The sequence below is a fragment of the Varanus komodoensis genome, unplaced genomic scaffold (genome assembly GCF_004798865.1).
Source record: "Varanus komodoensis strain SLA01 unplaced genomic scaffold, ASM479886v1 scaffold8, whole genome shotgun sequence".
Lineage (NCBI taxonomy): Eukaryota > Metazoa > Chordata > Lepidosauria > Squamata > Varanidae > Varanus > Varanus komodoensis.
In genome coordinates this window covers 18,392,594-18,406,384 of record NW_025336481.1, presented here as the reverse complement: position 1 = coordinate 18,406,384, position 13,791 = coordinate 18,392,594, and the positions used below count along the sequence as shown (strand labels likewise).

Genomic DNA, 13,791 nt, shown 5'->3' with positions numbered 1-13,791 from the left:
AATTCAAAAATATTCATGATTTGAAACTGAACCCATGGGAGGACTCAGGAATAAAACAAGCATAGGCTTGTGCTTAGCCATCAGATTAGCAAACTTCATCAAAGGGAATCTAGGGGAGTGTGATTCTGCTGATTTACCTGGACCTCATCAGTCATGGCATTCTTCTGGTCTGCCTTTTGGAATAGAGTGGGCAGTGCTTTGTAGCAGGTCTGTTCTTAACTAGGCTTTCCAGCTAGATAAATGTCCCCCACCTCAGACTTCAGGATTTAATATTGTCTTCCTTATAACATTTATATGAAACTGCTAAATGAAGTTGTCAGAGGGATTGGAGATCAGTGTCATTCTCCTTTTCATCAAATCTGAGATACTTTAGTCTGTGCTTGTGATTAGCAGTAGACTGGATGAAGATGAACAAAGTAAAAGTCAATTTAGATAAGAAATGGAAGATGCAGAAGTACAGTTAGTGGGGGAGATGTCTGTTTCAAATGAGGTCACACTCTCTTGTGAAGATCAGGTGCTTAGCTTGTGAATATGGATGGACCAAGTATTGGTCCTAGATTCCAAGGTTGTAACTGTGGCCTTGTATAGGAGATACTTCTACTGTCCCTGCTGCTCCTGGAAGATAAGAGACCTGGACACTGCTATTTACATGTTGGTAACTTCCATGTTAAACTATTTTACTAGGGTACTACATTGTGCTCCACAAGGGGCTACCTCTGATGACATTTTAGTAACTTTAGCTAGTACAGAATCATCAACTCACTTGCTTGGATCTGTTCAGGGTTATAGTATATTGGGTACAGGAAGACCAGCTAAAGATTTTTAGATAAACTAAAGTTTAGGGACACAAAAAGCCACAATGACTGGCTGTTGCTGTTTCAGCTTGGAATATTTAGCTGAAAGGGTTTGTCCTTGGAGGATGGAATGCAGGAGACTGTTCTGATCATAAACCACTGAGGCTCTGAGAAGGAGACAGCATTCAGTGTAGTTTTTACATGATAGAATGGTGCCAATAGTTTCTCCCTAGGTATGACAACCTGGGCAGGCTAGCTTCCCTCTGGAATCAACATCAAAATATGAATTTAAATCTTAAAATCAACATCTAAAGAGAATTTAACTCTTTAATTTAACATCTAAAGAGAATTTTAAGTTTTCATGGTCTAATTATTCACTGCTAACTGATTTCTAAGTTTTTAACTGGGATTTTTTTTTTTACTGGGAGGAAAATGCCAGCCAGAGGACATATTCACCTTCAAAAGCCTGCTCTATGCAGTGATGCCCAATCACCTGCCTTAAGCTCAGTACCTGCTGTCTCATTTTCCAGAGAATGCCCTAGGGAGCATTTTCTGCTATTGCCCATCCTCTGCCCCTCACTTAGCTATGGCTGTAACCTATGACAGGAGTGATATTAAAATCAGCTGCGTCCCTACCTGGAGGACGATTGCCTAGCAACAGTGACACATGCATTGGTTACTTCCCGACTGGATTTCTGTAACACGCTCTACATGGGGCTGCCCTTGAAGACAGTCCGGATACTTCAGATGGTGCAAAATAGAGCAGCCAGGTTGCTGACAGGGACTGGGCGTTACTCTCATATAACCCCAGTCCTCTACCAACTTCACTGGTTTCCCATCGAAGTCTGGGCTCAATTCAAGGTGCTGGTTATCACCTATAAAGCCCTTAACGGCTTGGGACCTGGATACCTAAAGGAACGCCTTCTTCCATATTTGCCCTCCCGTCCCCTGAGCTCAACAGCAGAGGCCCTCCTCTGGGAACCCTCCGTGAAAGACATTAGGAGGCTAAGTACTCGGAGGAGGGCTTTCTCTGCGGTGGCACCCCACCTATGGAATGCACTCCCCAGAGAGGTCCGCCTGGTGCCGTCGTTATTTGTTTTTTGGCGCCAGGCTAAGACCTTTTTATTTAATATTTTAATAACTTTTAATATCATCTATAGGTTTTAATTTGCAGCCAGGGTGAATCTGGATTTTATTTGTATTATTTGTACTGTGTTTATTTATTTTATGTAAGCCGTCTCAAGGCTATGCGATGGGATGACATACAAACATTCTAAATAAATAAATAAAATATCTTGGGGCTGATATCATCAGCATTGTACACAAGCAGCCCAGTCTGAACTCCTACATCAACAGTACTGGCTGCTTTCACAAAGAAGATGGCAAGACCCCTCTGCATCTTGCCTGTGAGCTCCTGAGGGCAGAGACTGTCCTCATCCTCCTTGGGAATGGGGACTCTCCCCATGTAAAGGATGGCAAAGGGCTCACCCCACTGGATGTCATCCTGAAACACCTGCATCTTTATACCTCCAAGCTACGCAAACTATTCTCCAAACTCTCCCCCCCCCCGCCCCCCGAATTCCCTAAAAGCATCCAGGAACTTCCTGTACCTCAGGCACTTAAACCCCTTCCTTGCTCAGGTAAACAGCATCTGACAAAAATGTCACAGATGTTTTTCCATAATCCCTTTTTTAATGCCAAATTCAAATATAACTTGTTCAGGCAGGATTTTTAACGGTGCTTCAGGCTGCAGACCAAGCTTAGAGGGTGGCAACTGGGGGAGAGCCTTTTCTGTGGTGGCCCCCCATCTTTGGAACAGCCTTCCTGCAATGGCCTGCATAGTGCTAAATCTGACATTTTTTTGGTGCCAGATTAAGAAAGCCCTCTTTGTGGAGGCCTTTAAAGATCCTCCAGTCATCCAGGGGTCTCATGGGTTTATCTAGGTGCCTTTGTTCCTCCTTTCGGGCTGGGTCTTTTTCATTGTATTTAATATATTTTAATCAATTTTAGAATGTTTTATATGCTGTTTTATAAATTGCATTTTAGTTTTTTATCCTGTTGTAAACTGCTCAAAGAGCTTCAGCTACAGGTGGTATAGAAATGTAATTATTAATAATACTAAGTAGTAGCAGTAGCAGTTAGGACGGTGCCTAGAGAAGTGAGGAGTGTTGAGTTCATGGGAGAGCAAGAATGCTGAGTGTGCTTTGAGGAATGATGAAAAAAAGAAAAGGAATTCTGGGGCAGGGGACTATTGAGACACTGTCTCCTTCTAATTTCCCTTTTCACACTTTCTGTTTTAGTGCAGCTATTTTCACTGGACTTTCACCTTTTCCATATGCCTCCTTGGTCTGGGACTCTCCTCCTAAACAGTTTTCTTCTTTTCTCTGATGCCCTTTCAGAGGAATGCAAAATATTTTCTTTTTTCAGAAAGCATCTAGGACAGTGGCAGCGAAACTATGGCACACATGTCACAGAGGGCATGCAGAGCTCTCTCTGTCAGCACGTGAATAAAGTTGCCCAAGCATCGCCCCAGCAGCTGAGCATTGAATGACAGTGCACATAGGGGCCATGTGCATGCTCGGACAGGAGTAGCGGCACCAAGCAATGACGTCACAAGCCGTGACTTAACAGCCACGACTCGTCCAAGCTTTCGCATGGCCGGTCAGTGCGCTGCCAAGAATGTATATATATTTGCTTGGAGTTGTTTGTTTTTTCTAAATTAATACCTCAGTTTTCAGGATTTATTGTAGTGTAGGCACTTTGCGATAAATAAGTGGGTTTTGGGTTGCAGTTTAGGCACTCGGGTCTCTAAAAGGTTCACCATCACTGGGTTAGGCTTAGAAAAATGAGGTGTCCTGGCATGATTTTGACGGTTGGAATGTGCTTAGAATGGGCAGAAATGTTGAGCAGTGCAGAAAAAGCTGCTCAAAGAAGGCTTTTTCAAAGTTGTCCTATTTTCCACGGAACTTTAGCCCTATATTAGGGTTATTGGTATGCACCAGTGTAGGGTTAGGCCAATGGTGGCAAACCCATGGCACGCATGCCACAGCGAGCAAGCAGAGCCCTCTCTGTCAGAATGAGAGCCATGTCACCCGAGCATCACCCCAGCAGCCGAGCATCAGATAACAGTGCACACAGGGGCCATGCGCATGCTCAGAAAGGAGTAGTAGCGCCAGGCAATAATACACGCCGTGACTCATTAGCCGCAACTTGTCCGAGCTTTCGCATGGCCAGTTGGTGCGCTGCCATATATATATTTGCTTGGACTGGCTGTGAGTTGTTGTTTTTTCTAAACTAAAACCTCAGTTTTCAGGTTTTATTGCAGTGTTGGCACTTTGCAATAAATAAGCGGGTTTTGGGTTGCCGTTAGGGCACTCGGTCTCTAAAAGGTTCACCATCACTGATCTAGGATGACTGCTAATTCTATGTTTTATTCTATGTGCTTTCAAGGTATTGATGCTCATTTTTCAGGTTTCTTTCATGATATAATTTAGTTTATTGATGGCTTTTCAAAGGTTCTTTTTAAACATGTATTAAATGCTGTAAAATATATGTAATAAGTAATTGTATGTATATTATTATTATTATTATTATTATTATTATTATTATTATTATTATAACATTTCTATGCCGCCCCTTGCCGAAACCTCGGGGCGGCTTACAACATGATAAAATACATTGAAATACAATAGTACATAATAAATTACCATTAAATATAACAATACAAAAAATACATTGATTTACAAATACAAAATTAAAATTATCAGTATAAAATAAAAATATAGGAGGAGAAAGAGAAGGAAGAAGAAGTTGCCCAGGCCAGATCATATGTTTTAACAATTGAAATGATGTTTAAATAAAAAGGTCTTTACCTGGCGCCGAAAAACCAGTAACCTATGTAATTAAACAGCAAAACCCTCACTTGCCTAACACTGCTCCAACTGAAGTTAATGTCCAGAGTGTTTGTTAGAGGCTTCCATGTGCAATGATGACCACCTAGCCACAAAAGTAAATTGCTTCACCCCAGCACTGATTTTGATAAAACGATAATATGTATTAACATTTCATATTGTAAAACAGAAATCAAATCTTAAATTACCTCATAATCTTCTTGGCTCAGTGGTAATGTGGACCTAGAGAAAGAGAAGGACTTGTGAAATATAAAATTAATGGCTGCCCCCCCTTTAGAACGGGCTTCCTAAAGAGGTTCACCTGGAGCTGCCACTACTTTTGTTTCGCTGCTAGGCAAAAACTGTCCTCTTTTGAAGATATTTCGAGAGCTGATTTTAACACCTGATTATAGAGCTCACTCTGCTCCGGCAGATTTCCTTCCTCTCCTCACCCTGTACTTGTAATCTTTAAATAAATAAATAAATTGTAATTAATGTATTTTTATGTTGTCAGCTGCTTATGTATTTTTATGTTGTGATCCTTGTTGGGTAATTCAGCAGCATATACATTTGAAAAATAAATGTAAATATACATACCAATCTAGTCTGCACATGGGTCCAGCTCTAAGTGTATAATATCATTAAAAAAAACAGAGAACTGCTCTTCTTTTTTCACTTGCTAGCACTGCCGTAGCTTTGTTTCCATATGCTCATCACTACAAACCTATACAATTCTGTGCAGGACACTGCATTGTGCCTTTTGGCCGTGGTTTGTGAAAACTTACCTGCAGTTGCACAATACTTTGCTCATACTTGTAGACACAAGCAAGTATAGTATTTCCCACAAAACCCCTCACATTTAATGGAAATTTCTCTTCTGCATAGTTTTAATGGCTACTGTTTGTGTCAGATGGCAAGTTTAAAGAGGCAATATTTGGAAACCTACTCATTTTATTGCATTACTTATTGTGAACCTCCCAGAGAGCTTTGAATATTGGGTGGTATAGTAATATAATACCAATACTAGGCATGTATATTTGGTAACTTTCCAACCAGTAAAAGTAGTTGCCTTCACTAGAATAATACACTCTATTTGCAGATTAATTAAAACAGAAATATCATAGTTTCCAAACTTGTTCACTTACTGTATGAACTGAAGTCCCTTCTCTATCTCCTCTTTTCTTTTTTGTCTCTCCATCACAATCACTGCAGTGGGGAAAAGATACATAAATCTTTACAGTTTGCATGAGCCAGTTAACCTGCTGAGATTTAATTCTAGCTGCAGCAGATACAATTTAGGTTTCTTTCCCAGAGCACATTACTCTTCCCCTTCCTCTTCCCCTTCCTCTTCAAAATGGTTGTGATGGCAACAATCCACCAACTTATAGAATCATAGAATAGTAAAACTGGAAGGAACCAAGAAGGCCATAGGGTCCAACCCCCTGCTGGTACAGGACACCAAATTACCCCATCCCATTCAGATGACTGTCCAGTTTCATCTTGAATGCTCCCAAGTGTGAGAGAGCCCATGACCTCCCTAAACAACTGATAGGAAATTTTTCCTGATATCCTGCCTGATTCTGGTTTGCTGCAACTTATTATTCATTATTCTGTGTCCTACACTTTGAGATGGGCAAAAAGAGATCATTTCCGTCCTCTCTGTGACAGCCTTTCAGGAACTTGTGCTATCATATCCTCCCTCAGGCTTAACCCTGAGGCACTCCACTTGTTACTTCTCTCCAGTTTAAGAAGGTGCCATTGATGAACACTCTTAGAGTCTGATTTTGTAGCCAGTTGTGGATCCACTAATAGTTTGCTAGTTTATCAGGATGTTGTGGAACACAATGTCGAAAGCTTTGCTAAAGTTAAGATAGAGTATGTCCACAGCATCCCCACAGTTTATTTGGGAGGTTACCCAGCCAAAAAATGAAATTAGATTACTCTGCCAGTATTTATTCTTAAGAAATCCATGCTGGCTTCTATTAATCACTGTGTGATACAGATGAAAAGCCTTAAGCATTTAGCAAAAAGTAAAGTCTCTTTAATTATATTTCTCAAACTGTAATTCTGGACCAGGTCACAAATTGCCAGGATTATATGCATGGGCTGCTTCTAGTCTGCCTAGAACAACATATGTTTCTAACAGTTTAGTGTAATGTATGGGCACCACGCTCAGTTAATCTATAGTAGTGAAGTACCAGGGAAGATCCTCCTCACTTTCTTGCATTCACTCTTGGAGACTACAGATGGTTTTAGAGGGAGTTAACATTCAGGAAGAGATTATTGTGCTTCCTTTACAAAGGATGAACTGAAATAAATGTGCAATCCTGGTTTCTCAGACTATTTAGCACATGGGTTAGCATGTCACTTTTAATCAACAACCCATGGTGGGCTTATTCATGAGTTGTTAAGTGTGACATGCTAACCCAGAATGCTAGATTATTTAAGGACCAAACCACTCAACAGTTAACTCAACAACAAATCAAGTGTTAGCTACTGGGCTATTTAACTCCTAAACAACTCAGCACTCTGGATTCACACATCAAGGTCAACAACCTTATGAATGAGCTGTTGGGTAAAAGCAGAAGTGGTGGGGACTAAGGAAAGCAGCAAGTTCTCTCTGCTCTGCTCAAACCATGACACCCCTATGTGTTTAACCTATGCACAAATTAGATCAATAGCTTCCAATTAGCTCCAAGAAGCAACAGACCAAAAAAAGAAGCTTGACAGCAGCATTCTACACCACCCCAATACAACTTTATGCACTACACAGTGCAGTGGTAAACTCCTGAAGTCATAAAATCCAGGATGAAGACTATGAAATCTCCACTACCTTGGAAGAGCCTCAACTGATGGATTAACTTTCTAGCCTCAATGAGCATCAAGTTCAATGTGCCATAAAATCACAGACGAGTTGGAAGAAGCCAGAGGGCCATCAGGTCCATCCCCCTGCTCAGTGCAGGACTCCAAGTTAAATCATTCCTCTCAGATGGATGTCCAGTTGCATCTTGAATGCCTTTAGTGTGGGAGAGCCCACAACCTCCCTAGGTAATTGGTTCCATTGTCATACTGCTCTAACAGTCAGCAAGTTTTTGCTTATGCTCAGCTGGAACCTGGCTTCCTTTAACTTGAGCCTGGTATTGTATGCCCTGCTCTCTGGGATGATTAAGAATAGATCCTGGTCTTCCTCTTTGTGACAACCTTTCAAGTACTTTAAATGTGCTATCTTCTTTCCCCTCAATCTTCTCTTCTCAAGGTTAAACATACCCAGTTTTTTCAATTACTAACTCGTACTCTAATCTCCCCTTGCCTCAAGAAAAACTGCCCACTTTTTTCCTTTGCTATCATGAAAGCTAACTTTAAACAGCCGAAGGTAATGTCCACTTCTAATTATTTTTAAATAAACACAGATGAAAGTAGTTACTCATGTCCAGCTATATGAAAAATGAACACTAGAAAAGTAATCAAAATGCCAGTTTTGGAAACTGTCTGCCTATTTACACCAGTTGCTGGGACACTTGGGCAGGAAGGTGCTGTTGCACTCATATTCGACATGTGCGATCCTGCAGGCAGCTGGCTTACCACTGTGTGAACAGATTGCTGGCACATTGGTCTGCTCCAGCATGGCTGATATTGCCAGGTCTCAGGCAACTTTTCACACATCATTTCCTTTTACCTTTCCTGTTAACCTTTTCACTTTTACACATCCAAGTGCCCATGCTTTTAGAAAACAAACAAGGCAGTCCTTGATTTCCAGGATACAGAAAATATGATGACAATGCAAATTCCTAGACCTCCTGAGTGTAGGTTAGATGTTTACAGTTTGGAATATGTATACCAGAAGGGAGAATGTAAATTGTTTATGGGAACATCACTGGAAGCATAAAGATGAAACCAAACTGCAACACCAGTCTGGAAGAAAAATTAAGAGCATGAAAATAATGTTATGATTCAGTGAGATATCCTAACAAATCAGATTACAAATAGAGAATAGCAAAATTTATTCTCAATTAACCTTAATTGTGCTAGGCAAACTGGAAGGATTTTTCAGTTGTTCAAATACTTTGAAAGATACATTGAACTTGCAAACTTAGGAATCCAAATTGAGAGGGAAAGGATATTTTAAAGACGCTGATTATGTTATTCACTACAACCAAAACATGATTACAAAAAGGGATATTTAACCCAGAAAAATAAAATCCAACTGAGAATCAGCAGAAGCCTCAAAATGTACAATACAAATTAGCCTACAGACCAAAAACACTGGCATCATTGTCAACATGATGGATTTATGCAAACTGATTTACCTGACAAACTATATGAACAGGTTTTACATACTGGTCTCTTAATTTTCTCAGCCAACACCTCACACAAAGCTATAAACAATATATATATATGAACATCAGCCAACAAATAATAATCCTGTCAATCCAGAAAAATTTCTAAATGTTATAATAAGGAATCTAAGGATTCCATGTATTTTATTTATTTACAATAAAATATAATATACAACATTTTGCCCACATATATGCCACCAATAATTTACAGGAACCTCAGAACAAGCATCAAAATAAGCTGATGGTGTAATCTGGAAAAGCAGTTTTGTCAAGGCCTTTCTCAGCAGAGTAAAACTTCAATAGACTATCTCTTTTAACTTAAACTTTAAAATGTAATGGTTTTGCTTGTTTAAAAATAAAAAGCCTTTGTTTATGCCATTTTTGCACGCCTCTTTAGTGCTTTTAGATAACTCACTTTGGGCAACACTGTGCTGTACCAAATACTTTACAAAGGGTTATTTTTAAAAATCCAGGTTGCTTTTTTACTAGGTGCTAGGTGAATACAATATATAAATTATATATAAACAATTATAGAAAATAACTTAGATACACTGGAGGAATCCCTGTTCATCACACTTGTTTATTAGATTTATGTCCTGACTTTCTTTCTTACAAAGAACTCAAAGTGGCTTACATAATACTTCTCCTGCTCTCAGTCTTATCCCCACAACAACCACTTCGGGTAAACAGGTGCTGCAATATTAGAGAGTGCCTGTGGACACCCTAAAACCAATCTTTAGGGGTACGGGAAGCAACAAGAAAATTTGTCATTCTTTTGCTGATGCTGCACAATTATCAGTATTCTATGTGCATCAAGGAATCATTTCCATTCAACAAGGTTTGATCAGAATACAGGTAGTGGTTTTTTACAACCACACATACTTATTTTCAAGTCAGGCTTGCTTATTTCATGTGGTTAATGGACCCTCAATTTCCAAGCAGGCAATTCACCTGAGTCGTCATGCACATGTACTATCTTTTCTCCTGCATATGTAGGATCTCAGCTCTGGCCATTAGGCTTACCAACCTGGACACCGTGGGACCTGACATATATTTTGCAATGTATTAACTAATAGGCAACAACCACTTATTGAATTAGAAATCCAGAAAATGATTTGGAAGAGTAACAGATCTTAGTGAGAAGACTGGATAATCAAACCTGACTTTTAATGTATCCTGTCAAAATGTAAGTCAGAGAGAAAAAATGTTCAGGCTGTTCAGCATCTGAAAAGCACACTAAAAACTTATCAGATTTATTTTTCATGATAATTGTAAATAATTGACATACTCTGCATGCCATTTTCTTCAATCTGGTGTACAAGTTACAAAGGGAGGGGGGCACAAGACACTTATTCTATAATTTATATTTTGAGATGGGTATAACCATGGTAAAACCCCTTAATATATGGACAGAGTTCTATTTGCCTTTTGTTAATTTTTGCCATTAGGTTTTCAAGTCTATTAACTCAGCACATCATTTTTGCAAAGCAGGAATAGCCCAAATTCAAATAACTCACAGGGTGTTCAGAAGTGCCTTTAGAGCCACATATGGGCTACAAATTAAATGTTATTTTAGGGTATTAGAGCCTATCAGTTTGCACAACTTTGCAATTAACTTTTAAAATTCAAATGTCCATTTTGAAACAAGTTAACAATATAAACTACTTCCAGAACTGGCATGGAATACATAAAAAAGAGTGAGGAGAAGAGGGCAGAACCTGACTTGCATAACCCTTTTTTAAATGCAATATTTTAAAGACTTAAAGGGGAATAAATCAGTCCATCTGCATTGCCTTTATGGTGGTGAAGGCCTCTGAAGTGTCTGTAGGCACTTATGTCCCTACGGACACCCTCTTTTTGCACATACCAAGCTCCCTGCCTCTCCTCTAAAAATTGCTTAAAATAAAAAATTAAATTAAATGTGGAAGCTGGCATGCTGTAGGTCAAGTGTTGCCTCCAGCATCATCTTTCTGGGGTTCAAAAGAGCAGTCTTGTGTTTTGGAGCCTAGACTTCACCTCTGCTTTTATTTAAGTTCTTTTAGTCTTACCAGTTTGTCTTCTGGAAAATGTTGGACTCAGTCAGTTTTTTGACTGGCAATACCAAACATGGCCGCTATTATATGAATGGGGAAGCCTCCCACCAAATGTCAGTCATTTTGTGAGGAAATTCATGGCACCCAATCAAAATTCCAAATGAGCCCACTTACCCAGGGAGGTTGTAAACCCCTTTCAGAACCAGGGAGGGAACACTCCCTAACTTTCCTTTTTCTGAAAACACAAACTAGCCATCATTACATCATCATTTCTTATATCTGATCATTAACCTAATATGGATTTCAGTACAAATCCTAATTACTATTACTATTGTCTGTCCCTGTCAACTCTTTCTGCTATTTTACATTACCACAAAAGTGGGCAGAAGGTAGATATCCAGAAGTTTTGGACTTAAATTCCTTGCATTCCTGACCATTGACCTTGCTAGCAGGGGCTTCTGGAAGCTGAAATCCAAACATCTAGAAATCAATCTTCCTTCTACCACTGTTTTACCCTACAGGCCCTACTGATACATCACAGTGCCATTTCTGCACCGCAGTCTATCCATATGACCCTCAAGGATACCTACAAAACTTAATCCTATACCAAAACTGTACCCACAAATCTCAGATGTTCTGTAATTGCTGCCATCAGAACCTACCATATTGTTTCTCAATTTCTAGAAGAATCAGGAGCAAATTCATTTTATTAATCTACTACAAGCCCAAATATGTTATACTAAAAAATAAGAATGCTGAGTAAACATTTAACACTGTGATTAGAAGATGTCCTAGAAGCTTTTTCAAAATAGAAGAAGAAAACAAAGAGGAATTCTCACTTATTATGATAGCTTCAGATCCCACAGTTTCACACACACTTCTGAACATTTGAATAATGCAAACCTTTTATCATCCCACCCAACTTTCTTCTGGTTACAGGGTAAGGAGGCTTTCTCCAGAAATTGTGCAAATAGATTGTCAAAAACACAACAGTTTGTTGCATTCACACGTATTGCACTATCTTGTTTTGAGTATATAAACATATGCAGATTAGCTGCAGCCATCCAGCTTATCTGTTAACAGCATAGCCAAGAACTGCAGACCCTAATTTAGGATTACTTGGTTAGACACTCATTCATCTTCCATCTCCCCCAAATATGCACTCTGCAGGAATGGGGGATGGGGCAGATTCCCAGCAGCCTTTAGTAAGAACTTTCCATTCCATTCACCACTCTTTTAGTTAATTCTGCTTTAGCAATCATATTAATGCAACAGGCGGATAACAGAGTAGTAACCCTTTGTATGGGGATTGTAACCTGTTTAAGCGTACTGACGGTGGTTTCCGTCTTGTTCAATGCCCATATTTTCCTGCTCCTTCAAATAATTATCCTTCCCTTGCCCAGCATTAACAACCCTAAAAGATCAAATGTTCATTTAAATTTCATTGGCGCAAAATCGAGCCTGTTCCCACTTGTCCAAGGCCTCCAATCCCCGGACTCGCTTAGCAAGGACAACCGGCATTAGATATGTCTCGATCGCGGAAATGGAGAGAAAAGGGCCGTCTTCCTGTGGAAGCCATACTCTTCCTATATTAATTTCAGCTTGGCGCTGCTAAACTCACAATATACTGTTTCGGGTTGGTTCCAGGCTGAAATACACCCCCCCACACACAAACACACACACAAAACCTTACTTTTTTAAAAAATGGAAATACTTCCATCCTGCTAAACAGGTAACTTTTACAAGTCAGATTATAAAATGCCAGACAGGCAGCGACCAAACCTTTCTTAGCAAAGTCCCCCTCATCCGAGAACAGCAAATATTTTCCATTACAACTGCATATAGTTAGTACTTGTAACAAAAACAAAACAACAAAGACAGCTAAAATACTAGAACCACAGACGCCGAACCAAAATAGTGGGAAGTCCCATCACTTCACATTTCTCTGATCGCCATTCTCCGCCAAATCCAAACTCCTACAACAGCCTCTCGATCCCTACCTCAAATGGGGTGGGAGGCATGGGGTAGGAAGAATGTTCTTCTAAGAATTTGCTTCAAACTATTGTACATTTAAGGGAATAAGCCATTTCCGGGACATTCATATCATATTCGTTTCTAGTGGAAGGGATTAAGGAATACCTGCAGCTAATAATACTTCCATTGCTCTTCTGCCAAGAACACAGATTATTGCTTCGGGGAGGTTTTCTTCCACCCCTGACCCTTCTTCCTGCTTTTCTTCCTTCCCAGAAAAATAAAATAAACTCACCTTCTCTGCTTGAATATTCCCTTACACTATGATCACCTCGCCTTGATAAATGGTATAATATTATTAGGGATATTATTAGAGCATTATTACTGTTAGTAATAATACCAATAATTGCTATTTAATTACAGAAGGCAGCATTCTGTTCCTACAGCAGCTACTACTGCTGCCCCTGCAGCTCCTTCCATGTGCCTCTTGGTCTTTTTTACTTTCATTTCCAGGTCTCTCTAGCTCAGCCTCACTCGCCAGGCAAAACGCTTCCTTGGGATCCCTCCAGGTCCTAAGGACCACCCTCTCCCCTCCCCCACCACACACAAGCACACGAGTAGCTGCATAACAAAAGGTACAATCCATGTGCTCCCTGCCTTTCCTCTGGAACGACAGGAACTTCTCATTAAGTCTTCAATGTTTGAGCTTCTAGAATTTTAGCTGTCTTGTTTGTTACAAGTACTGACTATATGCAGTTGTAGTGAA

The 13,791-nt window shown here is 39.8% G+C and overlaps 1 protein-coding gene across 6 annotated transcripts in view; it reads right to left on the bottom strand.

Moving 5' to 3' along the window:
* Window positions 1-13,510, bottom strand: part of ZC3H7B (zinc finger CCCH-type containing 7B) — a 61,856-nt gene extending 48,346 nt beyond the window's left edge. For 4 of the 6 annotated variants that reach the window (XM_044454918.1, XM_044454923.1, XM_044454919.1 and 1 more), the window contains exons 1-3: window positions 13,194-13,270; window positions 5,830-5,890; window positions 4,894-4,927 (exon numbers count right to left, since the gene is read on the bottom strand). In XM_044454918.1, coding sequence (XP_044310853.1) covers window positions 4,894-4,927; window positions 5,830-5,890; window positions 13,194-13,215 — 117 coding nt within the window. In that variant the 5' untranslated portion in view covers window positions 13,216-13,270. Of the gene's footprint in view, window positions 1-4,893; window positions 4,928-5,829; window positions 5,891-12,964; window positions 12,988-13,193; window positions 13,271-13,320 lie in introns of those variants that run through there. The other 2 variants (XM_044454920.1, XM_044454922.1) reach the window with 2 other exon arrangements.
* Between the last annotated feature and the right edge of the window lie 281 nt (window positions 13,511-13,791).